Source organism: Castor canadensis, chromosome 1 (assembly GCF_047511655.1).
Source record: "Castor canadensis chromosome 1, mCasCan1.hap1v2, whole genome shotgun sequence".
Taxonomy (NCBI): Eukaryota; Metazoa; Chordata; class Mammalia; order Rodentia; family Castoridae; genus Castor; species Castor canadensis.
This window is the reverse complement of record NC_133386.1, coordinates 153395973-153423861: the sequence shown is the minus strand read 5'-3', so window position 1 is coordinate 153423861 and position 27889 is coordinate 153395973. Positions and strand designations below refer to the sequence as shown.

The 27889-nt window shown below is 42.4% G+C and overlaps 1 protein-coding gene across 4 annotated transcripts in view; it reads right to left on the bottom strand.

Annotated features, from left to right (window-relative positions):
- Nucleotides 1-27889, bottom strand: part of Insc (INSC spindle orientation adaptor protein) — a 121932-nt gene that overhangs the window by 70226 nt on the left and 23817 nt on the right. For 2 of the 4 annotated variants that reach the window (XM_074042035.1, XM_074042027.1), the window contains exons 1-2: nucleotides 25776-26055; nucleotides 733-1078 (exon numbers count right to left, since the gene is read on the bottom strand). In XM_074042035.1, the coding sequence (XP_073898136.1) occupies nucleotides 733-1078; nucleotides 25776-25831 (402 nt within the window). In that variant the 5' untranslated portion in view covers nucleotides 25832-26055. Of the gene's footprint in view, nucleotides 1-732; nucleotides 1079-23801; nucleotides 23869-25775; nucleotides 26056-27889 lie in introns of those variants that run through there. The other 2 variants (XM_074042025.1, XM_020186790.2) reach the window with 2 other exon arrangements.

Genomic DNA, 27889 nt, shown 5'->3' with positions numbered 1-27889 from the left:
TAAGCTGGGTTTCAAAGGATAAATAGAAGCTTACTTACTATCTGAAAAGTGGAGGAAAGAAAAGTTTGAGGCAAAAGGTAAAACACTAAAGTGAAAAGGGAGTGAGAGAGGAAAGAGAAATTATGATAGGAGGGATTTTCAATGGTTCCCTTTGGACTTTGGGAAGAAGATAGGAATGGGCTGTGGAATCAGAAACTCTGAGATTGAACTCTGTTTACTCCATTCATTGTCTAACTTTGGGCTAGTTTTTTAGCCTCTCAAAAAAATACTCATATTTTTAATCAACTGCTTTAAATGTTTTACATGTAATAATTCATTTAGTTCTCTAAGAAGTCTGTGAAATAAATGTTGTTATGCGCAGTAGAATGAAGGAAATGGAACACAAGGAGGTTACATAACTTACCAAGGGCACACAGCAGAGTAAGCATTTGGGCACCAGCAATCTGGTATTAAAATTGTTATATTTAACCATTGTGCAGCTTCTCATACATAGTATTGGTGCCTACCTCAACGGTTGTGCAGGTTAAATAAGATATGTGTAAAAAAAAGTATCTAGCAAAATGCTTAGAATACAATGCATACTCAATAAGGGTCTTCAGGCTTTGCTGCATTATTGGAAGAGGGAGGCCGCTGACCAGGAAAAGTTCAGGCTCCCCACAGTTCAGACCCACTCTTCCAAAAGGCATCCCCACTCCCTTCTGCCACCCCTAGTCCCAAGCCAGTGAGGCTGACCTGGTTCATTTCCTGCGAGGCGCCCCTGCTGAGCGCGCTGTACTCGCTGACCATGGAGCGGGCATGGCAGGTCAGTCGCACGCTCATGCTGTGCACGCGTGCCCAGCGGTCCTGGGCCAGCTTCTGCCCGATTCTGCGCAGTTCCGTGCTGATGACCCAGCCCCTCTTGAGCAGCAGCTGCAGAGGGTCACCGGGGCCAGGACCTCCCGCCAGGATGACGTCACCCTGCGTGTCCTCCTCCAGGCTGATGGGCTTCGCCTGCAGGACGCACATGCATTCGCACTCGGTCATGAACTTCAGGTCCTCCATCCAGCGCTGGACCGAGTCCACCTGCATTAGGTGCAGCCTGCAACGGGAAACAGGTGCAGGGTGACTCTATACACCCCTGCTTTCCAAAGAGTTCAACCCAGGCTATTAGATGTTTATTAAGCACCTACTACCTACTACCTACTACCTACTGCACTGTTTCTCCTGTTCACGAATCTTTGGCCTCTCAATTATTATTTTTCATTATCTCCACCTAACAGACTAAGGTACAAAGATTTGAGGGCAGGTGACCAGACATGAGGTCTGACAGTAGCAGATGGATGGCCTTTACAATAGGGGGAGATGGAAATAGCCTAAATGTGAAATAATAGTGATATTAAGTGAGCCATGGTACAGCTGCATGGTTGTAGAGTGTGCACTTAGTGGAAATCATACTTTTCAGAAAGTTCGTAGCAAATAAAAATGTGTACTAGAGGAGGCAGTATGCAAAATACAAATATAAACATGAAATTATCACAACCATGTTAAAAGGCCATCTCTAGAAAAAGCCTTGAAAGCAAAGACTTTAACTGCTGAAGGATCTTTACGAATACTGAAACTAAAGCCTTTTCCATTTTTTCCCCACTTTCTCTAATTTCCAAATTTTCGACAGCAAGCACACATATCACTCTTGGAGCAAAATTAACTCTATTTAGTACAACAGAATGCAAACACAGATCAGATCCTAAGATCTTAATCAAATACAATTCACTCTACAAGTTGCTTAATCAAATAAGTCAGTAATATCAGATAACTAATGAAGCATTGAACCTGTGTTGAGTGCCTTATATTTAATACCATATAAGTGGCAGTCGCAGTGGGGAAAGCAGACATGAAGACATCAAGTCCCCCCACTCGAAGAGCTGGGTTGTAGCAACAAATTACCACTTCCCTTGGGAGAATTACACTCAACGAGAGGACAATCAATTGGCAAAATAAATAAGCAACATATAAAATATGTTGGAGGTAGTAAGAACTAGGAAGGGAAAGAGAAGAGGGAAGAAGTTAGAGAGTGTTGAGGGTACAAAGGGGACTGAGCACTGAAGCTTAAAATAAGTGGATCAGAGAATGGAACATTTGGTCCAAGATTTAAAGGACATGAGCCATGTGGATATCTGGCTCCAGCAAGAGAGAAGAGCATGTGCAAAGGCTCTGGGGCAAAAGAGTACTGGACATGTGTGAGCAGTACCAAGAATGCCAGAGTAGTGGAGAAAAATTAGCAGAAATAGGAGATGAGGTGAGAGTGATGGGAGGTCCATAGGGTGGGGAGAGACTTTGTAGGGCTGTGTAGGGCAAGGTGAGGACTTGGCTTTTATTTCAATTTCATGCAAACAAAAGGCACCAATGAACCAGCCTAGTGAAGGGAAGATACTGAGTGGGACTGAAATGATAACGACACGCTCCAATTATCAAGGTTAAAATCATTTTTATGTTTCCAACTCTTTAATGAGAAGGAGCAGGACTACTTGAGAGATGCAACTGTTTGACTTAAGGCTTCTAAATGTAATTTGTAACCACAGGGCTTATTGTGTTGAACCATAGAAATTGCACTTGTGGTTTCTTATAGGAAATTGGCTTTCAAATTGTTAAAAACAAAAACTCATCAATGACCTTTCTCTTTCCCCTTCTCTTCATGAAAATAGCTACTATATTTTGTAAAAAATTTAAATGTGTACACCTATACATGTGTGTGTGCGTATGGGGGAATCACCTGAAATCTGAAATCACAGTCCTCTGCTTCCCATTCCTCTAATAAACTCATTTAACTTTAGGAAGTGGACTCATATACCACATCTACTCTGTAGACACATCTAATCTTCTACACCTTATTACACAACCTTATCTTTGCCCCCACCCCCACCTTGGCCAACTCAAGATAATCTAGTAGGTATCATTCCATATTTTTCTTCACATTCATACATTCCTACACAGATTTATATCTAAGTATAAACACATTATATATAATGTATATAAGATTTATACCTAAGTATAAACACATTTGTAGTTTGCATGTTTCATAAAATAACTATATTATATAGTTATACTATATAACTATATTATATACAGTTATATTGCTGTGTTTTGATTTAGCATGGAGATTCCCCCAAGTCTTCCAGTAGAATCCTAAAACATTAGTTTCAATGCTTGAAAATTATTTTGTGTTGTATGCATACTGAGTGTATTAAACCATTTTCCCATTGTTGGGCAATCGCTTTGTTTCCAGTTCTTTTCTACTGTAAACAAGGCAGCAATAAATGTCCTTATATGCATGCCCTTATATATCAGTATCTTCATTCAGTGGAAGATATTCCAGGAAGTAGAATTATATTCAATTGATGTTACCATATTGACTTCCAAAAGCAAAAATGCTTCACATCTCCCCACCCCTCAACAATGTATTAGGACTTTCTATACAGATATTGAAATATCTTACTCCCTGCTTAAATCCTTCAGTGTCCCCCAGAGCACTGCCCCCTGGTAAGTCAAAGCTCCTGTGGGGAGAAGAGGCTTCTGTGGTCTGGCCCCCACCTCCCTTTCCACACATCTCCCCTTGTCATCTTCTCCCCCACTCTTAGAACCCCTGCCATAAACACACTCAGCACTCTAGGCACACTCACCCTCCCTATTTTCCCTGCATATCCCTCTCTTTCACACCCCCCCCATAGTCTCAAACATACAACTCTTGTCTCCTTTCCTTCTTCCATCTCTAATGTACTTCCTCTAAAACCTTCAGTCAGAGCTCATCAGCTCTTCTCCAAGACCCCTGCATCCTCCCATGGAGCATGAATGATATTCTACTGTAATTGATGTTTCTCTGCACTCTCCAAGATAAGTGAGAAGCAGTCCCTCGTATCAGGTTCATTGCCCAGTGCCTGACCTGTACCAGTTACTCAGCCTGCTATGCTAATGACTCCTTGGCTGAGCATCAGGCTTTTATTGCTATACCTTCTGCCTATGCATATTTCTTATGTCTCTACCTTGCAGGCTACCCAGAGTGCCCCAAGGCTGACATGAAGAAAGGGACACAGAAGATGGGAAAACATAATCATTGTGTTCTAGACCATTTCATCGGTCCCATTTCCTTCTACTAGGCCCCACCTCCTAAAGATTCTACCACATCCCAACAGACCACAAGCTGGGGATCAACCCTTTGGAGGACATTTAAGATCCAAACTGTAACAAGGGTAAGGACCACCCTGACACAATACTCATGGAAGAGCCAAAAAAAAGGAGGAAAGGGAAGTCAGAGCCACCAAACGCCTGAGGCCTAGTCCATTTTGGGAGGCTTGCTTAGATTTGACAATCATATCTGTCAAGCTCTTCACTCCCAATCCCACAGGAAGCATACTCAATTCTTGCTTTTTTAAGTTCTTTAAGAATTAGAAAGAGAAATTTCAGAAGCTGTATTAATTAAAAATTGTAATCGATTCCTCATTCTCCTAGTAGAAGTAGAATAATGAAATTATTGATTTCTCCAGAACCTGCGTGCTTGTGCCTATGAGTCTATGTTTGTGGATATGAACTCATCTGGGTGTCTATCTGTATTGTTTGGACATCTGAATCTGTGCGTCTGGGCATGGGTTTGTTTTCCTACTTGCGCAAATACTTACATGAGCAAGTGCGTGTATATAGATCTTACATCATATTAACTTGATGATTAAAAATGGAGGGGGTGGAGCATGAGTGTGGGCTGCATTTAGTGACTTGCTTTCAAAGAAAAGTCTAGAGTAAGAGAAGACAAGAGCAACCTTACAGTGGAGAAAGCTAGCAGACACTGTCTTAACCAAGTGACCAAGGTTAACTTTACAAATGCTAAGTCTTGTTGAAGCAGCACCCCTGATATGATATAGGAAAGACAGTTCACCAATGTGGCATTCTGGCCCCAAAGTACGTAACCTCAATCTCATAACAGGAAAACGTCAGATAAGCCCAAACAGAGGGTCACCATACAAAATGATCTGACCCACAGTCCTGAAAACTGAGAATTCCATGAAAAACAAAGGAAACTGAGAAGCCATCATAGACCAGAGGGGTCTAAGGGGATGTGATGGTGAGATGTAATACACTATGAGTGCTATCCTGAAACAGAAAAGAGACAGGTGTAAGGAAACTAGGAAAATGTGAATAACGTCTAGAGTCTGGGAAATAGTAACTGACCAGTGCTGGTTCCTTACTTGTGACAAATAAAAGGCAGCAGCAATCAGGAAAGTAGTATGAAGTAAATAGAAACACTCTCTACTATCTTTGCAATTTTCTGTAAATCTAAAGCTGTCCTGATATGAAGTGTGAGGTGGGAGAGGTCCAGATGACATTTTTGCCCGAGGAAGAATTTCACCTCTCTTACTTCTTCCCCAACAAAAGCATGAGCTGAGATGGGGTGCTTCTCTGGTTTTGTGATGTGAATTTCTCAGGAGGAAACTCTAAAGAATGTGAGCTCCAGTGGACGGGTAGGTGGGAGCTAGCACAAGAGCCAGGAGTGAGGATGCTTTCTCATAGACCCTGGGAGTGGAAATAAAGAGGCCCTTTCTTGAGCTAGAGGGTGGAATTGTTCTCTCAAGGGAAAAGAGCATGGCAGACTCCACTGACTTTGTCATCCAGGCCCTTATTATCTTTACATCCACCAACAGCTGAATTCCAGATTAGCCTCTTGGGTCTATGCCTTCTGCACTTGGCTACCTCTGGGGACCTCCATCTGAGTCCCTCTAACAGGTTCACAATGCCCATTCCCTCTCCTTAATCACCCAAGTAGAAAGGCCTTGAAACAAAGCTTCCTGGGGATAGCAGCCTACTGTCTAAAGGCTGTGAGTATAAAAGGGTATAATCCAATTATAGGCCAACAAGATTTGCATGATGGCATGTGGGGGTAGAAAGAGCTGACTCTACTCCTGTCATCTGTGTGATCTTAGACAAGCTCCTGTTTTTTTTTTTTATTTCCTTTTCCTGAAATTCTTATTGAAATTTAACATATGTACATAAAAGTGAACAAATCATAGCATCAAGGGGCAGTTTCATAAATTTTTATAGGGTCAACACATCCATGTACTTCAGATAAAGAAACAGGATTATTACCCAATCCCCAGAGGCCTCCTTTGTGCACCTTTCTGGTCACTCCCCAACCAGATAAACAGAATTGTGATTTTTTTAACATATAAATTAGTCTCTTTAGGAAGTCTCTTAACCACTTCAAGCCTTTATACTATCATCTGTAAAACAGAGAAAGTAGAATCTTCCATCATGAATGCAAACGCTCTAGCCCATGGCATGGCACAAAGGAAGTGTTCAAAAATGTTAGTTCTGTTTGCTGCCCTTCCTCATTAATAGCCCTTTAACACCTACAATAATAACTATGAACAATAATTTAATGAATGTATTTCAAGTGTTGACCACCATGCTAAGTGCTTTACCTGAATTATTTTGCTTACCCCCCAAAACAAGTGTCTAAGTTAGGCGTTATTAGAATCCCATTTTACAGATGAAGAAACTGAGATGTAGAGAAGTAAAATTACCCAGGAAAAAGCAGTAGCACTAAGATTGAAACCTTGGTCTCTCTGACTCCAGAGCCTGCTCTTCAGTTCTGTGCTTTATTGCTTCTCACTCTGTCCACCCCTAACAAAAAGAAGGGAAACAGAGAGAGGGATGAAGCAGTCTTAACTTAGGAAGAACTATTTTCCCAAGTAGGAACTTCCAGGTCTGCTATGAACAATAGAAAGATGAAGGGAATCTTTGAGCCACTGACTCTTGGGCCAGAGCAAGGATCCTAGCAAGGCAATTGCTGTTTTCAGGCCAAACCCACTCCAGGCTGCTCAGTTGTAGGCACTGCCTTCCAGGGTGATAGCCTCAGAAAGGAGGATGGACAAGGCACCAATAGGAAAGCAGAATCCAGGTTTCTTTAAGAATGAGTTTAAAACATCTTTTCTTTTCAGAGACTGTTTGCAACTATATTCCTTATTCTCCCTAGCAGCAACCAAACATTCTAAGAAGAAGGAATAGAGCAGACCAGTAAAGTCAGAGATCCGTGCCTCGTTCTAGCCCCACTTAGTGGCTAGCCCTCAGGCTCCAACAAACAGGGACATCTCACTCAGGTCAGGGCCTACTCTGAGGTCAGGTAAGAGGACAATGGAAGTTGTGGCCCATCAGCAGATGAAGGGGAAAATAGATTGACTGCTCAACACCCCACAACTCAGTCTGACTTCTCCCAGAATTCCTTGCACCCAAGCTGCCCAAGTTGAGTTCACAAACCACTTGGTTTACATAATATTGAAAGAACAGAGTGCAAAACAGTTCTAAAGTCACAGGGAAAGCAGAGAAAAACCACAAGCAGTAATATCTAAAATTTATTAAGTTACTACAATACCCCAGACATCATTTCATTCTTACAACCTGCAGACTAGGTGCACACTCTTATTGTCTCCATCTTGCATATGAAAACATGCAGGTGCATAAGAGTTACAGGACAGAAGAGAGCTCAAACTCCATGCAGGCAGCCTAACCAGAGACTGTGTCCCTCCCAGCAACACTGTGCAATTTCCTGTTTTCCTCCCCGCCAGACATTGAGATATCCACAAAAGCAGGCAATGTCCGATTCATCTCAGAATCACTCGCAGGTAGCACGAGGCCTGACACACAGTAGGATCTCAAAAAATAGGCAACTGAATAAAGCAATCCAAGGAAACATAGATGATAAGCTTTACCAGGCCAGCTGGAAATAGATTCTGAACTTGTAGAGGTAAAGTATGAATGAGTTCTGTGCCCTTTGCTAAAAATTTAGGACTTGGGCAAGTAATAAGATCTCACAAAAGACATAATTAATAATGACTTTGGTTTTAAATAGAAATACTTACTTATATATCATACAACCAGAGAAACCTTTGGAACAAGACATTTTACAAATGTAAAGATTGGACCCTTAGCAACCATTGTCCCAATTCTGAGTCTGACCTGAACTTACAGCAAATGATGCTATAATGAGGTTGGATATACATACCCAAGCCCTTGAGAAGTGTTGCCTGAAGGGAGATCTGAGGTCCCAGGAGAAGTGCCTGTCCCCAAATGACCTCCCTGTAGCAAACACACAATATTCTCAACCAGTTCACCAAAGTTTAAAACTTTGGTGGTTTCTCCCACGTATTCCCTGGTAAAACCAATTCAATGAAACACTGCTAATGCTCACTGTGTTCCAGGCCCTGAGCTGGCAATCCCTGTCTTGAGGAAGTTCACATAATCTAATATAAGAGACAGACATAAACACACAGAGCCCAGCTTCACCTCGTGTCATCATAATCATATGTCTCCCTCAAGTGTTCCCAAGAATCCTCAGAGTTCATCTCACATAGTGCCCCTTCCCAGGTAACCACAGGTGGAAGGAATTGGATGATTCTGTTACCCTATATATCTTACTTCAGCCCTCTTACACTGGTTGTACTCTAATGCCATGCCCAGTCATAGCCTCCCTACAAGGCTGCCTTTCCTCTGGTTCATGACATGCTGTCTGGACTCCACAGAGTATCTTAGTCTCCCCTTCTTCTCTTACTGCTACCTCTTCTCAGTATCATCCTACCCGCACTGGGCATTGCTTTGGGTCTTGTAGGAATCAGTTTGGCTTCTGTTGGGTACCACTACTCTCACCAAAACATGAATTCTGGAGCTGGATTGTCTGGATTCAAATCCCAGCTCAGCCACTTGTTAACTGTGTATCTTGGCAAGTTATACATTCTCTCTGTGCACCAGTATTCTCCTTAGCAAATGGAGAAAGGTAATAGCAACTCACTCCTAGATTTCTTGTGATTATTAAGTGAAGTGATTAATATATATATATATACACATTATATATTATAATGTATTTGTATTAATATGTTCATATTAAATGTTTGTAGAATGATAAACAAGCGACATTACAAGTATTAGTTATTATTAGAGCAGTTTTAATAAAGAGGCTATATAATCAGAACTTTGCTACTTAAAAATGAACAAAATGGGGAAAGTTCTGGGCAGGTCGTGGCATAGTAGTTCCAAATGTCACACAAAAACTGACAAAGCAACTGTAAAACGTAACTCCTCCAGGAATAAAAAGTACAACAAAACTAGGTGATAAGATATCCCCACAAATCTCAAAAAACAAAGAAGTATGGACAAACCATCAGCAGTTATAAGATCAACTTGGCATCATCTTATGAGAAAATGAAAAATAAAGTGACAAGGTTGTATTTGATAAACATGAGAAAGGAGACGTAAGAAATAGTCACTGGGAAGTACAATGTGACAATCTGAGAACCGGATGAAAGCAGGAGGAAGATTGCCTCTTCAGTATCAGGTCAGACTAGGTGCCTTCTATGAAATCTCAACACTTCACTAGGAATGTCTTCTACAACCAAGCACCATATTAAGGAGAAACTTCTGGGAGTGGAATCAGAATCAAATGAGACAGGAACAACGTAAGGGAAAGAGATACTCGTATCAACGCAAGGCAAGGAAGTAGAGTTAGGAACCCTCAGGGAGCAGGCCACCATATATATGTATATATATATATGTATATATATATATATGTATATGTATATATATACATATATATATATACTAGATATTATAGTATGTATATTATATACATACTAGATATTATATATACACAAAAATACAAAAACAAAAAATTAGAACTCCATGAAGTTAAAGGAGTTTTCCTGAACTTCCTGCCTCTCTAAAAGTTAGTGAAAACTATTTTCACATAAAACTGAGCAACACAAAATTTTTAGTCTCATCCTGCAATAGTTTAAAAGAGAATAAAGAGCATAATAATGTCCCTACAATGAGAAAACATAGTCACAAAACAGATAAAATCTACAACTATTTCAAAATAAGCTTGAAATTTTAAGAAAATTGGGTAAGACATAAAAGAGAAGCAAAAATTCTCAGAAAAGAGATGTCCTGCCTCAGGAAATAATTAAAAATAAAAGGAGTAAAGTCATTTTAGAAGCAAAGAATAAACAACAAGCAATGCATAAGATGGTATCTTAAGAAAAACAAATGTGAAAAATGAAGAAAGTAAAAAGAATTTAAGAGAAAATGAAATATTAAAGAAAAGTAAAGAAGATACAACATACACAAAGTAAAAAGCTCCTGAGGAAGAGCTCCAAAGTATGGAAGAAATAAATACTGATACTGTAAATTAGGAAAACTTTGTAGGGGAAAAGATTTAAAACTACATATTGAAAGAACATATCACATGCATAAATCAAGGATATTGTAGACTTATTTAGGTGAGACTATTGAACAAAATAAGAAAAGAAAGAAAGGAAGGATGAAAAGAAGGAGCGAGGAAAGAAAGAAGGGAGAAAGGGTGGGAGAGAATAATAGTTTGTACACCCAGAGATAAATGTACGTTACTGATAAAGGACAGAAAATTATGCTATCATTAGATCCTTTCTTTTGGATGGCACTGGGGTTTGAACTCAGGGCCTCATGCTTGCTAGACAGGTGTTCTACCACTTGAGGCACTCCACCAGCCCTTTTTTGTGGTGGGTATTTTCAAGATAGGGTCTTGACAACTATTTGCCTGGGCTGGCTTCAAACCATGATCCTCCTGATCTCTGCCTCCTGAATAACTAGGATTACAAGTGTGAGCCACCAGTAAGATCATTAGATCTTTTGAGAGCAACACTTCATACTAAAACAAAGTGGAGTCCATATTTAAAATACTCAAGGAAATAAAGTGTGAGCAGAGGATCATATATTCACTCCAAATGACTCTAGTATAAGGTAAGAAGGAGCCCTGAAGTACAATCCTTCAAGAATAGTTAAGAAGGATCTGGGTGTGTCACTCAGTGCTCCAGTGCTTGGCTAGCATTGCCAAGGCCTTAGGATTGAACCTCATCACTGGAAAACAAAAAGAATAATTAATTTAAGAGTCAGAGGTAGGAGGATGGTGAGTTTGAGACCAGCCTGGGTAAAGTTAGTGAGACCCTTTCTCAGAAACAAAATACAAACAAAAAAGGGTTGGGGGTATGGCTCAAGTGGTGGAGCGCTTGCCTAGCATGTAGGCAACCCACCCCAGTTCAATCTGCAGCACCACAAGAAGAATTAAGAAGATAAAATCAGTAAGACTTTGACACTGATTCATAGGTATGCTGAATGAGAAGGAATTGTCAAAGATGAGACTCAGGACCCAGATTCGTGACTAGAAAAGATGAATGGATAGGAGAAACAAACTTGGAAGAGGGTGATGGGTTTGGGTAGAGACAATGGGAGTCTAACAGATCTGCCATCTCTGCTTTTCAAAATGTCCAGTCTCTCTCACAGGGCCACCTCCATTCCAAAAACTACTAGATGCTCCCAGCATCCGTGTAGAATGTTGGTGGTCCACAGGTCCTCCCAAAGTCCCACCCTGAATATCCATTCATTTATTCAGCAAATAGTTACTTGGTGCTGGCTGCTTAGGATACACTAGCGAACCAAACTAACCAACATCCCTGCATTTTGGAGGGTACGTTATAGCAAGGAAAGCAATGATAGCAACTACGAGAAATGAAAATTGTATAGTTTGTTAAAAACAACATTTCTATTACAAAGTAGAGATAGGATAAGGGGAATCAAGATTGTGTGGGAGTCAAGGAGGTAACGCCCACTTTAAGTAGGTGGTCAGGGTAGAGCTTACTGAGAAGATAATATGTGGTCAAACTCTTACAAGAGGTGAGTGAATCAACCATGCTGACATTGGAAACTGAGCATTCTAGGCAGAGGACAGAGCTGATGTAAATGCCCTGGGAGGGACTGTGCTGGTTGGTTGGAGATTACTGTAGTTACAGTGGAGAGAGCAGGAGAAAGAAAAGTAGGTGAGATAGGAGAAGGGATTGAACCAAATCATGGGTAGCCTTAGGAGTCACTGTGAGTAAACAGAATTCTGCCCAAGTCCTCCAAGGAATCTTGTCACAGATGTCAGCTGGGTCCACCCAGCCCATATGTCTCTCTGTAACCTAACCTGGAAGACTCACTCGGGGCTTTATAAAAACAACACAGATTAATTTAGAATGAGTTAACCTCTGTCATGCAGGGAACTACATGCTGTTTACTAAGCAGTGAATTTAAGCATAACTATTTATGCAACAAGCTATAAATAATTTACAGTGTGGTCAGGGTTGTAACTTCCAACCTCTCTGCCCTAAGGACAAAAGGAAGTATTTCTACTTGTTCTTGTTCACATATCCCAGTGTTTTACTGGTCCAGCTTCTGCTCCACTTCCAAATCCTACACTGAGCTACATCAGCACAGGTCATTCTGAGCACTGAGCCTTTTGTGTTAGTGGCAGACAATTCTCCATCTCTGCATCCCTAGCCAGTCTAAGTTCACGGGTTCAGTGAGAGCCTTGGCCAATCTATAGTGCCAGATGGCACACACAGCCCTGCTCTGACATTCTGTAGACCCATCAGTGAATTACCAGAAACATGGAGGAAGTTTCTCTTCTTGATGCACCCTGTACAAGGCCTCCTCCATCTACCTATTATGGGTCAAATGGCCTCACATCCTCTCTGCTCCACCATGTCCTCTCCTATGCTCATTCACTGACCCTCTGATCAAAGCTATGGCAGCAGAATGTTTCACATTGATGTTACCCAGAAATTCCCCCTTTTAGTATTCATCCCAGCCACTTGATATTTGGTTTATGTGCTCCATGTCATTTTCTATTAACTAAACAGCTCAATATAACATGGTAAGAGAATGGGTCCTACAGTTATCACACCAGGAGTGCTGGCAAAGGGAAATGGAGCCCACCTATACACTTCCATGCCAATAGTGGGAGCAATTTGTAAAGAAGGCATGGACTGTGATAATACCGTTCCTTTGTCAACCCTGACTCAACAGATAGGAGGGCTTGAGGAAAAAGGGATTGACTACTCTAATAAATGATAAATCTTTTAAGAGCTAGCCTTATTCTAAGCACACTAAAATAAGATATTTATTGAGTATCTTCTGCATAGCAGGCACATGAAATACCTTTACATACAATCTCTATCCTGTTGCATAGAAATGTTATTTATTATTCTCATTTCATAGAAGAGAAAATGCCAAGGCTCAGAGAGATTCCTTTGGCTGGTCAACGACAGTGCCAAGATTTCAGCCCAGTCCAAGTCTGCCTAACTATAGAGCAAGGGCTCTTCCACCGCCCCACCCCAGGCTGTCCACCACCCTGGGGCTTGGTGCTATTTCTACTTAAGAAAGCCAAGGACCATGAGTCTGGCTTCAGGTACCTGTTTCCGGTCCAAGGAGCCAATATGTGCATCTCACTGCTGCCTCCTCTCCGATGACTCAGTGCCCCATCTTCTTAACTCTGTGAAACTTTGGGGGTTTATGTTCCCTTTGATTTAAAGAAGTCAGTATTTATACTCCCTGACCTTTCATTAGCTCAGATACAGCTTAGTTTTTAACCTCTAAGAGTGGTACACATGCATAAGCACTGTCAGTACATGGATGAGAGTCAGCATATAATAATATTATCAGCAAGAACACCTGTTTAGAAACCACCACCAATCTACCCCGCCTTCCTCCTCTTGTTAGCACATGACACTTGTCCTCTCTGAGCCTCATTGCCCCTCAGTTCCAACCACTGTTCCAGCCACACTGAGTTTCTTCAGTCTCCTGCCAAGAGGCCCAGCCTCCCGGCCTCTACACATGCTGCTCCATTCTCTCCACCTCCACTTCACCTTGGTGACTTCCATGCATCCTTGAAGTCTTGACCTAATGGTCTCCTTTGAAGGAGTCTTCTCTGGCTCCTGGATGAGTTCATGTCCCCCATTCCCCATGAGTCTGCAGCATATTGCCTTTTCACTGTCATGTACTGCTCTCTGTGGTATAACTCCCTGTAACGTCTGCTTTGTCCATGAGACCATGTGCAGAGCCAGTCTGTTTTGTACCCTGTACATGCACCCCAAGTACTGGATGTGACACACTGAAGATGCTTGGTGAATGGTTATGGAACTGAATTAAGTTTTAAAACCCTCTGAATGGGAATTACAATAACTTGTACTGTTGTACTGTCTGTCTCAGGGTGTGAGAGTCCAAGAAGAAAAAAGAAGAAAAAAAATACATAATCATTATAGAAACGTTTCCTGAGTGCAGGCTCTGTGCCAATGATCACGTGGACAGCTCCACATGTATTATCTCATTTAGTTCTCACAATGACCCTGGAAGGGGGGATTCACTCATGATCTCACTTGTAAAGATGAGGAAACTAAAAAGAATGAGGTTAAATAGCCTGTCACCCAGCTTGTAAGTGCCACTTTTGACTCTGAACCCAGTTCTTCAGACTCTAGACCCCATGTCTTAATTGCTGCATTAAACTGTTTTATAAAAGTCTGTGCTCTATTCCAAGTTCATGTTGGTACTGTCAAATAAAAACTATCACTGTGTTTTCACATGCACAAATTCAGCTATTTCTGTGCTCATGCTCAGTCTTCATGGCAGTACCATAGAACTTGTCACATATACAAAACAGGTTTTAGCTGTGTCTTTCTTGGTCTTTTCTCTTCCTTGCCTTAAGGAGGTTTGTCCTTGGCCAACATGGAACATTTAGGAGGACAGACAGATCTAACATGTAGGTGGACATCCTGAAACCACTGTGTGAATCTGTGACTCACAGGTGATTCACAGGTGATCATATAGAAATCACCAGTAAACAGTTTCCTTTCAGTCACTCTACCACCTGCAGGTCTCCTGAAACTCCATCAGCCTCGTGGACCATGGACCCCTTTCTTCCACTACAGGTGTCAGGCTCTGACCATGGATTCTTTGTCTCCAGGTATGGGCAGACTCTAGAGACAGAAAACCCTTCACCTTAGAGAGAGTGGAGGAGATGGAGGGAGGGTAAATATAATTGAAGTACTTCATATGCATGTATGGAAATGAATATTGAAACCTGTTAAAATTATCCAATAAAGGGGAAAGGGGGATAAGAAATAGTAATGGTGGTAAATTTGATCAAAGTACATTACGCACATATGGAAATACCACATAATTTGTATAATTAACGTATACCAATAAAAAAGAGTTTAAAAAAAAAACATAGCTTCACCTTGGCTACCTGGTAGCTCTGTCTTCTTAAAAGGCCACGAGACCCAGCCAGGAAAAGTTGCTTGTCCCACCAAGTCCCATAGTCAGGACATGATGTGACCAGGCTAGAGCTGGGTGTTTTCTGTACAAGTTCTGTTCTAGGAACGGAGGGTACAAAGATGAAGAGAAGAAAATCTCAGACCCCACAGAACTCATCAAGACCCCAAACAGGCCATAAAGCTTCAACAATCCAACTGGGTAATAATTACAAAAGTAGCTAATGTGTTGAGTTTCAGCAAGAAGCCAGGCAGGGCTTTAACCCTCTATACACCTGCCCAGACCCTACCCATGTCCTGAGACAGAAGTACTTCCATTTACAGATGAGGAAGCTTCTATCTGGAAGATCCCCATGGTGAGTACATGGTGAAGCCATCATTCAGATCCATGCTTCTTAGGTTCAGAGTCTGAGCTAACTAAACACCACACTGCCATCAAGAAGCTGTGAGCAGGGCAGCCCAGGATCACAGAAGATAGAGCCCGACCTTGCCTAGGAATATTTACACAAAGGAAGTGACATTTGCTCTGGCTCTTTGAGGAGAGGAACTAGTCAGGATGACAAGGGTGAGAAGACCTCTACATAGAGGGGACACCATGTGCAAAGGCCTAGAGGCACAAAAATCATAATATGGCAGGAAGTTTCACTGGAGGGAAGCATCAAGAGCCTGGGAGAGAGTGACAAGGAAAGGATCTGAAGAGACAGACAGGCTGGCTGATCAAAGACCTTTGAATGCATGCTGAGGAATTTGGATTTAGTCCTCAAGCCAATTTGGAGCCACTGAAAGCATTTTCATGCAGAACAGTGACATAATGGTGCAGTGAGTCAATAGGAAAGACTGTAGAGTTTAATACCAGGCAGGAGGTGGCTCCTTGAGAGATTGTGATGATAAAATAGACAGAGAAGGCAGAACTCAGGCAGTGACAAAGGATAGAACGAAGTGGGTGACCCCGGAGGGAGGTAAGAGGATGTGAGGAGGTGGAGAGGATATCAAAGTTGACTCCTGAGTGTCTGGTCCTGGTGACTAAAGCTGCTCTTGCTGAGAGAGGAAGCACATCCAGGGAGGAGCTAGTCTCCATTTTGTTTAAGTGAGGCACTATGAAAAGTGGGGTACATGAGCTACTACAGAATTGGAACCCAACCCCTGCAGAAAGGCGCATCAAAGAGTCTCCAAGCTTTCTCAGGGAGGAGTCCGGGTCTGATGAACCCCACATGGCCCCACCCTGAGCCTGTCCACTCACAGCCTCAGTCACCATGCCGCCACATAATAAGCTGCTCTTCTCAATTTTGGAGTCTAGGGACGGAGGCTCATTAAGGTTTGGACTCTCTTAGTATTGAACATTCCATAATTGCAGAGCTCGCCTGACTCTCTGTCATTAGCTCTCTGGCTCTCTGGTCTCCACCTTTCCTAGTGGATTTGCTGACTGACCTCAACATAAAGTTAAACAAAGCAGTGGGAACTCCTGCCCAGCCCAAGATCCAGTGGCTCAGCTGTCCTCAGCTGTGAATGCTGAGTTGCAATCTGCTATGCATGAAATCTGTCCTCTGCAAGTACAGATGACTGATCCTATTACTCACACAGAGGAGAATTGAAAATTGAGGTCAAGGCAGATGGACCAGCAATGAGTCACAGTCCCTTCATGGTGGAAAATCACCAGTCAGGAGCCTGTAGGGTCTCTGGCCAAGGAGCCAGAGGGGCCAGGGCCAAGATTAGGGTTTGATTTCCTCCATCTCCATGGTGAACTGGAATTTGAGCCTGATGCTAAAAGACTGCCCCTGTGCATGGGGATCAGGGAGGGCATCCCACAATGATGGGGCTTGGGGAATCCTGCCAGGACCCACCAGATGTCTGCTCCCCAAGTTGCCCCACTCATTGCTCTCTGATGGAGGCTTTCCTAGACATCTGGAATGAGGTGACCATGCCCCCAAATCTGGGCTTTCTGGAGTCTGGAAGACTGCAAACCCAAAGGCAGATGTGACCACAGTCATCTCTACACACTAGACCACTGGCTGGATGAAGTTTTTAAACTGGAATTATCCAGGGTGGAGCTGGAATAGGGAGAGGGAGTCAAAAAGTCTCATCCCCAGGATGTGCAGTATGAAGCAAGACATTGCCAAAAATATTTCCCCAAGACTGCTCTGAAGTCAGAGGGAATTAATTACCCACTCAACGAAGAAAGGATTGCCAATTATAGAGTGCCTTCTGTGTACCAGGCACCCTCTGCTTCAGCCCCACCCCCTAGCAGTTTGATGGTGAGAGAGTACAGTGCCACTTACAGATGTAGAAATTTAGGATTAGAGGCATTTCATAACTTGTCCAAGGCCTCACTACTAACAGTGATAAGAAAATTAAAACTGATTGAGTATAACATTCTGAGTAGTGTGCTGAGTGCTTGATTCAATCTTAATTGCTCACTTAACCCTCAAAACAATCCTACAAGGTTACCATAACTGAGATCAGAGATTGGGTAGGTTAAATGACTTGGCCAACATCACACAATGGATATGTGGAAACAAAAGCACAGGTGCTGGAGACAGGGTCTCCATAGATAGTCCATGCTGGCCTTGAATTTGAGATTGTCCTGTCTCAGTCTCCTGAGTACCCAGCTCTACAGCCTTGCTCTTAACTATTACACAGAGCTCTTTGATGGTCCTCAGCAACTTAGCTGCTAATCAGCCCTAAAATCAAAGCTGAGACTCTTTCCACTATGAAAGATTCCCCATGTGTGACATCCTGTTGTCTTTGTGACTCTTGTGATCATTTAAAGCCCATGGTGTGTTTAGTGATTTCTCAAACCCTTGTCTCATCTCTGTCTGAGAAATAATGGGGAGTGTGTTGCTAAAATTCAGAGCAGATCTGCCGACTCTGTGGTCTCATCATCAAAGATCTCTGATGAATTTTCAACAGACATATTGCCAGAGCAGGGAAAACAGGGAGGCCATGTAAACAGTGACATACTGGGGGTGACCCTCTCAGGACTATGATGGCCTTGGGGTTTTCCCACCTCCTGACTGGCCTTGCCCTGTCTCCTACCCCTGCTTCTTTGCTTGCCCCCTTTATTCTTCAAAGCCCATCACTGGAGAAAGAGCACTGTAACTGACCCTTAAAATACCAAAGGGAATGATTTTCCCAGCCCAAGAGACCTATTCTCTGGCCTCTAGTTACTGGTACCAGCATACTGATATACCTTTATACTGGTGGCCTGGCACCCAGTCTCCCTCCAAACTCTATGCCTACTCTCTTCTTGCCTTATTTTAATTTCTTGTCACTTGGAATGTTTTAATTTTAAAAGCCTTCCAAGTATGGAATTTGTATTTCTCTGCCTCACTCTCTACCACCTGCTATATGAAGTGAGTTTTCTGTAAAACGATACTTTACAAAACACTGAAAGATAGCCTTCAAATTTTATCATACATGTTAATGGGACGGTACTGAGCTGAATGCTGAGATTACACAGAGGACAGGCTACAATATTATCTCCATGAGGAAGAGACCTTTAATTGCATAGCGACAAATTCCTTCCACCTAGAGTAGCTCTTGGTACTTTATGGGCACTTGATAAACATTTATACAGTAACAATTCAGTAAACAAACAATTATGGCTCACTGTGCTACACAGGGCACTTTGAAATTAACAGAGAGGATTATGGGAGTACAGAGAAGGGATATTTAACCCTCACTAGAGTATCTCAGTAGGATTCCAAGGCTTATCCTTACAGGACTCTCCCAAATTCACCAGAAACTGAAAAAGGATGGCATTATAGACAGAAGAAACAATATATTCAAAGAAACAGGCACGGAATCATGTGCTGAGAGAACAGCAAGTTGTCAAGTGGATTCAGAGGAGTGGAAGTGAAATTAGGAATGACTGGATCAAATCCTAAAGCATGTTGGAATGTAGATCCATGGATCTGTCTGTAATATTCTTCATCAAATCAGCCCTCCCCATCTTAGAACACTTCCAGATATTCCAAAAAGGGTTCATAAAGCCTAAACAACACTCACCCTCAGATGCTAGAAGGATTCCCAAACTAGGATTCCATGCAATGTGTATCCAGCTACAAGGCAAGTGCTAGATCCCTTGGGCGTTTCATAGAAAGGAATGAGAAAACCTCATTCTAGTCAATGAAATTGTTTCCCAGTCTCGTCACTGAAGTGGGATATTTTTTGTCCAACAAAGATATGAGACTGTCTAAAAGTCACTCATAGACTCCTAGAATGTTAAAGCTGGAAGGGTCCCTGGAATCTTTGGTCCACACCCTCCTGTTACTCAAATGAAGGATCTAAATTAGCTCAAAGAGGGAGAAGTGTTGTCCATGGAAGTACGGCAGGCTGGTGGAAGCCTGGTGTCAGACTCGAACTCCGTGCTCCCACCCTTGCACTGTGTTCTCCTAGAGCGATTCCTTGAGGAAATTGTGGACTTTTTTTTTTCCCGTAAACTTAAAAGCGAATATTGAAAATATTTCTGAGTTAACTCTTCTTTAGAAGGAAAAAACAATGTCTCTCTGTTCTTCAAACAATTATATCTTTGGCTGTCACTCAGAGAGTTCTTAATCAAGATAAATCTGTACCTTGCTCTTTGTCTCCTAATAGCAGTTTTCTATGAGAGAGAGAGAGTGACAGAGAGAGAGAGAGAATGGAATAAAGAATAGCTTGCTGGAGACAGAAGAATGTCTCAGAGAAAGGAACAAAATCCAAGCTATTTAGTTTAGTTTTTCTTATGCCTCCAAGACTCCCTAGACAAGATGCTGTTGCTCACTCATGAAACATCTATTAAACATTTGTCAATTCAACAACCACTTAATAAGCTCCTATTGTATGCATTCTAATACAATCAGGAGCACTACTGTGAGTCAGATATGAATTCAGCCCTCAGGCCCTCAGAACAATTGAAATCATGGAACAGAGAAGATGGGTATATACAATAAATCACTACTGGTCTACCCAGGTAGGGCCTGGTTCAAAGTCAGTTCATGGTCTAAAAAAAACTTAACTCGAACAAATGAGTGAAAGAATGAAATTGTGTCTCTGTTACAGATCATTGCTAAAGAAAATTCTTAGAGGTTTGGTGGGAGAATGAGCTTAAGAAACACAACCCAAGGAAGGAAGGATTTCACAAAATAGGAAGGGGTCTGAAGAGCATGGTGATAGTTCCATGTTCTCTCTGGGCTTTAGTTTTCCTATTATAAAATGAAGGGTTGGCACAGACAAGCTCTGAGGAAACTTCCAGGAACAACATTCAATGCCTCTATGATCCCAGTACCCAACACTGTACGGGAATTTAAATCCCACCTTCTCCTCTTAAAAACAACTATTGAATCATTATATGACTTCCTTCTCAAGGTCACACTCTGTGTTTCTGTGGATTTCTCTTGGGAAATGGGAGAAGGGAGGGAACTTAATTCTAGCTTTGATTGGCCTTCCTTTTGGCTTAAACAACAGAAAACTGTCCAATTATCCCATTGACAATTACAGTCTGCACACTTCACCACAGACATAGAAAATGACCCAGCAGCAGAAAACCAGCCACAGACCAAGGGTACACACATGCAAGCCATTATTAACTTGGAGACAGGCTCGCCTGCAATAGCCCTCACTGGCTCACAGAAGCTGGATGTCTCCCCAACAGGCCAGGAAACCTAGGAGGTCACCCATCACACTGCCATCTCAGACCCTGGCTGAACAGAAACCACATGACAAAGGGACTCCTTGCAATGAGATGTCACAGATGAAAGTCCCAAGTTGAGTAAATCCAGGCCGGATCGGGTCAAGAAAGAAGTCATTGGAGAGAATGTGAGTTCCATGAGGGCAGGGATCACGTCCAACAAGGTCACCAGCATGTCCTCAAACACACAGCACCGTACGAGGTGCTAAATCTGCACCCAATAAATACTTTTACAATTATGTTGTTGAAGGCTAATGAATGAGTGACTACCTGAATAAGTAAGCAAATGATTTGCTTATGTAGTGCTCCAAGAACACTGGAAAAAGCAGAGACTGGCTAGAATCTCCTCCAGAGAGGAATGTGTATTCTAGCTCTGCCACTTATCAACTGTCCTTGGGCAACTCACTTCACCCTCCAAATCCTGATGAGATGCGTGCTGTGAGATGCACTGCGAGGTGCTGCTCAGATTCCCCTTTGTAGAAGGACTTGTCATCCAACTGCTGTGAGCACCGTCAGCTGATAGTCTTCAGCAGTTAGATCCTCCAGATACGGTGTCAGAACCAGCTCATGAAGAGTCACGCCCTCCCTAGAGCCACTCACTTGTTAAAAGAGAAACTTAAGAGAAAATGCACCTCCTAGAGCTTATTAGACCAAAGAAAGATTCATGAATCGGGCAGCATTCAGAAGCAAAAGAGGTTCACAGAGCTACTCTGCAGCTGCATAAGCAGCGAGCTTCTACAGGCTCCGCAGATGGAAAGCAGAATATATCCTTGACTGGTTAGAGTGGAAAGACTCTAATTAAAGGATAGTTGGTAGTTTCTGATTGGTAAATTCTTTAGTTTCATGTTACTATTTATGTTGTGCTTCACATTGCTTAACTTAAAGCTCTTGAGTGGCTCCAGCCTACTGGCTTCTCCAGTAGAAAAAAATTTAGCACACTACATTAGCAGATCAAGGCCTAAGGTCTAGAGGTCTTTACCATTTTGACCAATGAACAATTCTGATTCTAAATCTCCCTGTGAAGTTAACTGAATTGTCACTGAGCCAGCATGGCAGCTGAACTTCACCCTCAGCCCAGCCCTGCTTACTTCCTCTCCTGCCCACAAACAGCCTCACGGTGCTTTACAGTGCCCAACTCTCACTTCCCCAGGCCATACATTACCCACCAAGGGATGCCCCAATAACCATCCTGAACTCTGAACTCCACCTCAAAGACTACTTCCCAGATAATCAAACCTGTGACTCCCTCCATTGCTAAATAAAGATAATAATTATCCACAGGGGCCATAGTAAATACTAAATGCTATGGTCAAAATACCCAGGCCATACGAAGTGCCTGTGAGTGTGAACTAACTTTATGGGGACGAGTGAAGAAGGCCCCTTTAGTCAATAATGGAAAGCCTGTTTCTCACTGGCGGGAAACCAGAAAGGAAATGTTAAAAATGCCTTGATCTGTGGGCAAGAGAAATAGTAGGAAGGAGTGGGGAAAAATGAAAATGTGTAGCCATATCTCTGTGTGAACCTTGGCCTCAAGCTTATTGCCCAAGAACCTTCCCATAGACACAGATGAAGCAAAGGACTGGACCATCAGAATCCCTGCAGAAAATGAGGGCCATGCTGTGATGCTGCAAGGCACACTCCTGAGAGCATGCTGACCGCCATGGATGCCCACTGTGGCTAGGTACCAGCAGCACCATCACACTCAGAAGAGCCTACAAGAGGATCAGCACCCTAAGTGCAAAGATGAGTGCTCAGGGACTGAGCAGTAAGTAAAGACCAGCTAGAGACTTAGTGGCCATAGTCATCTGCAGCCCTGTTTGCACTCTCCAGTTAATCCTTGACCCTCCAGGGAAGTACTTGAACCTAGCCTTCTGTGTTTTCAATACCAATAGGTAAGGGTTGTTACCATAGTAGATATGGCCTGGGGAAGTGAGAGTTGGGCATTGTAAAGTACCATGAGGCTCTTCCTCAACTCAAGCACTTATACAACTTTTAAAGCAGCCATCACAGACACCATGGTATACAAGACCAACCTGGTGATCAGACAGGTCAAGCAGCTGCCCAAGGTTCACAGAGCCAGTAAGAAGTGGAGCTGGGATTTGAGTTCAAGCCTGATTCCAAAGCCTATATGCTTTAAACCACTTAGGCCCAATTAAAGACTCCAGGAGCAAGGTTTTGTTCATTTTCTTGTTGATTTTATTGTTTTGAAATATGAAATCATCCCAGGAGATTCAGATGCCATTGGAAGTGAGACAACTGTGCACTGTCATAGCACCTGGCATGATCCATGCTAACTCCAATCCCTGACCTATGGGGCTTTTGCTCCCTGCCCACCACTCCCTTCCAGAAGATTGCACCTAGAACAGACTTTTTTGGTTTTTGTTTTTTTTTTCTGAATTCAAATATCAATGGCCTAACCCATGTGATCCACCCAGGCTCCTGGATGGCTCCAGCCATGGAATTAACTATTTGTCCAAGGATCTTGGACAGAACTTATTTATTTTTATACAGTGAGTTGTGAGTTGAGCAATGACATTGCAAAGTAAAATTTAGTTTCAGCAGAACACAAAAGAGAGAAGTCAATTATTCTGCATTAATTATTTATCTGGGGACAATAACTATGGTGTTATTTACTCACCAGAGAGGCCTTTGCAATTTAGAATAGAAAGGAAGAGGTGACCACTATTGTCTGGTATAATACAGCATCAGATTGAACAAATTAACCCTTCTGACATCCTGCAAACACACACTAGCCAAATCTGTGAACATGGCCTGTGTACATGACCCCAGAACACATACAATGCACAGGTCAATAGGCCCAAAGATTATATTCCCCAGTTGTTCTGGGTAGGCCTAGAAATGCTAGACTGTGAACACATGAAAGGAAACATCACCTTCTCTCTGCAGCCCTCCAGCCCCATCAGATCTGTAAGGACAAAGATATTGTAAACAAACATGTCCAGAGGCTGCAGCATTTATAGCCAGCTAGAACTCCCAGCCCTGCTTACCTGATGTAAGTAAGACTGAGGTTTTTCTCCCAAGGTATTTGCTGCAAGATAAATTAAACATTCTATCCTGCTTCCAAAAAAAAAAAAATCCTATATCATTTTCATGTAATTTAGTTTCCTTTTACCCTTAAAACGTCTGAGAACTTAGGAAGTTGGAGAGAAAGTCAGAGGTCCCCAGTGGGGCATAAAGGCTACCAGAATCCAATCTTCACCCTATATCCTCTTCTCAGGGAACCTATCCTTCATCAGAAGAAGGAGTGGTTAACATCAAGCAGTTCCTATGTACCAGAAAGTGCTTTCTACATATCATTTTTCTATTCTTATAACAAGCCAATGGTTTAAGTATAAATTATTCCCATTTCACATATGAAGAAATCAAAGCCCATGGTTTTAGCTAATAAGCATCAGAACCAAGAATCAAGTTAGGGCATTCAGATTCCTAACAACTGTCCTAAATCACTTCTCCACCCACGGCACAAGCTTCAGTCTGACCAGCCCAGGACTCTGTTGCCAGAGTTGCTGTTGCTGCCCACCTGGCTATGAAGCCAATCTGCTACCTGGGCAAGACAGGGACAGATAGACAAGCTCCTTTCCAACCAGTTTACAATATTAGGCTGTTGGGAGTAACTGCTGTGATTACTTATTTTCTCAGTCAGGGTTCAGGGGAGGGGTTTCTGGAATAATTCCCCAAGGCCACCTACATGAAGAGCCCCAACATACAGAAGATACTTGATAAATAGTTCCCTTATGTAGTTTTCAAAGTGTGACAAACACTTTACATATCTAAACCCATTTAACCTCACATCAACCCTCCTCAGCAGGTATTATCATTGCCCCTGCCTTATGAGGGGAGGGAGCTCAGGAACTTGCACTAGCCACCATAGTAAGTAGTAGAGTCCAGCTTTGAAGCTAGACAGCCATGTGTCCAAAGCTGACCACACTTGCTTATCTCAGGAAAGGCTACCACCAGCCATGCCAAGTCCAAGCTGAGGCAGGCCCCATCTCTGAGAGTTCACATCTCTTCTAACAGGCTTGGATCTCACTATCTCTGAGTTTTCCCCAAAAGACAGGTGTACAATGATGAGTCTCCATATAATCCCTTATCCTTGGCTTCTGGCTGCACAGGAATGCTTATAACAGTGTTGAGTCCTCAGGAAAATGCAAGAACTGTATGTCATATCCTAAAACCTCTTTCTAACAATAACTTTGGGGGAACAGACTGATGCCTTCATAGAACTTAACCCTGTTCCATTAGACTTTTACCAAAGGATCAGTTTTTCTGATTTTAAAAGCAACACCTATTCAAAAACAACACAAAAACAAACAAACAAACAAACAAAAAAACAAGCTCAAAACCAAACAGACAATACAGAAATTAATGATAGAATAAGGTAACATCACTGGCAACTCAGGTCAGGGTTAGGAATAAAGGTAAGGTGTCAGTGATGCATGCAATATGTAAAACAAAACCAAGAGTTAACTGTCTTACAAGGTAACTATCAAAATATCTCAGCACAGAGAAAAGGGCTGAGCAGAAGTCCTGAGCACTCAGATTGCAAAGCCCCTCTGCAGACCAAATCCAGCTCAGTGACCAATTATCCAGGTTTCCCAAGAACGAGGAGTTACCAGGGACACAGGACCTTCATGCCCAAATCAAGACAGTTCTAGGCAAATGGGGTTGGTTGCTCAGCACAGATCTGGCATGCCAGGCTTCTACCCTTGGTTCTGGTTCCTCCAGGACCCCACCATGTGAAATCCTCATGGACCTTCTCTGTGTACAGGCACTTCTGGTGATTCCCAGTCATTGTTCCGTCAGACTAAATACAACAAGCCCTTCTCCCCTCATCCTGCGAGCTTCGCCTTCTGCTGGCTCTTCCTCTGTAAACACTGCCCAACTCAGGACAGCAAGTACCACCCAAGCATTAGCTCTATGCTAAATTCTCTGCTGCTCCTGAGAACAACTGTAGAACTTACCGCTGTCCTGGTAAGGGTGTGGGGTCTAGGTGGCGGCCTCCAGGCAATGCCATCATGTTGATCCCAATTTGAAGCAAGGCCTGTCCACAGCAGTCGGGACCCTAAAAAGACAGGGCAGGATAGATCAATGAAGGCTCCAGGACTAAAAATGCAAGAGTTTTCACTCTTGGATCTGGGCAGAAGGAGCCAAGGCAGCTTCTCCTGGTGCTCCTCTTCTTTTGAATCAATTTATACTCTGCTGTCCTCACTCAAATAAGGCAGGACTCAGATTTGATCTTTGTTCTAAATTCCTAGTCCACTATAACCCCCTAAAATCGTTCACTATATCCAATTGCCAAATATTTACCCATTTTGGTATGTACCAAATACTGGGACACACAGGTCAGCAAATATTGCATAGGACCTACTGGACATAGTTGAACTAGAAAAGCAGCCATCACTTATTTGAGAAACACGTTATTGGGCATCCTACATTATTTACGAAATCTGACAACTCTACCTACTAATTCCATAGCTGTAGCCCACCCTAGGAATAGCACTAGACTATTCATTGTGATTGTACTTAAGTCTGTCTTGGAAAATGTGACTCTGTAATGGGAGCAGTGGTGGCTTTTCTGAATCCATTCCACTTCAGATGATGTAATATCACCTAAATTGCCAGTGACTGACTCAGGAAAAGACACAGGACTCAGTTCAGGCCAGTGAACCATAACAAAATTGCTCCTATGAAAGGTTTTCTTTCTCCTAACAGAGCCACCAGGTGAGACAATCATTTGTCTATTGTCCTGAACAAAGAAGAAAAACCACTTCATTGCCATTAGAGACCATCTAGCAATCAGGATAGGAGTCAGCTGCAAAATAGAGCTAGCATACAAGTAATGTCTGGGTTCCTGATCACAGACCCACTGAATTAACCAATCCTGCAGTCTGGACCATCTCTAGTCTTCCTACATTAAAGATTATAAAAATTCTTTTCATTTCAATCAGTCTGTGTGAGGGGTGTTGTTCTGTATAGCCAAAAACACCCTGATGACAAACATGAACTAGGTCTAGAGGCCTTTAGTTTCAGCCCTGAGGATGCACTGGTTCCCCTGTACCTTGCAGGTTGAATTAAAATGACAATATCCTCTTTCCTAATAAAACAAGCTTAACTCCTGTTGGTCTTCTCTCAACTCACCTTATCCCTCCACTGCTCCTGTAAGAATTTTTTCCACCTTACATCTTTTTTCCTCTTTCTCCCTCTCTGCCAACTCTTCCAAGTCAAATTAGGAAGCCTTCGTTGAGAAAAATGGAGAGCCCATCCCTCTTTTATGTGGATAAGTCAATCAAAGAGTCTTTGATTACAAATGACCCCTATGAGAAAAGGTTAGGGCTGGAGGACATTAACTAATAGTGATAAATGGTTGAACACCAAGTCCCCCCCGATGATGGTGGAAATAAAGAATCAAGTGGTCAATCTGCAAAATATGGAGAGGCAGGAGACCAGAATGAACTGGGGCCTTAGAAAAGTCTAGAGACTCAATTGCTGCTATCACCACCTATCTGTGGACTCCGCTACACTGGGAACCCTTTGAGAGTGGGGACACTGCCCGTGCTCTTAGCAATACGCAAATGCCTGGCACTTAGTCTGTATTCTGTGAATTTGCTGAAATAATAAGTGAATTGAACTTTTAGTGTCTGGCTTCATTCCTTATCTATAACTGAGGAAAATAATAAGTATTTTATGGAACTATTATGATGATGACATGAAGTAAGGAATGTGGAAGTCTCAGGCTAGCATGAAAGATAAATAAAAGTAGTTGTTATTATCATTATTCCCAGGGAATCTGCTATGTCCTCAGCCCTCTGGTCAGCTATGCTGAGGGAGATACATAAAATGAGGTAGAGCACATAGTACACTGAGCACATGGTCATATATGCACATGAGTGCTTAGTGAGCACTCACGATCATTTATGATCACTATTGTATTTCTATCATTATCATTATTGAGAAAGTTTTTTGGGCGCACTGAGTGAACCAGTAGTCAGAAAAAGATGACACAAAAGGAAAAGCTAAAAAACAACAAAATAAGGTGTTTGTTCCTTTTTCTATAGGTTTGACTAAAATGCAGAAA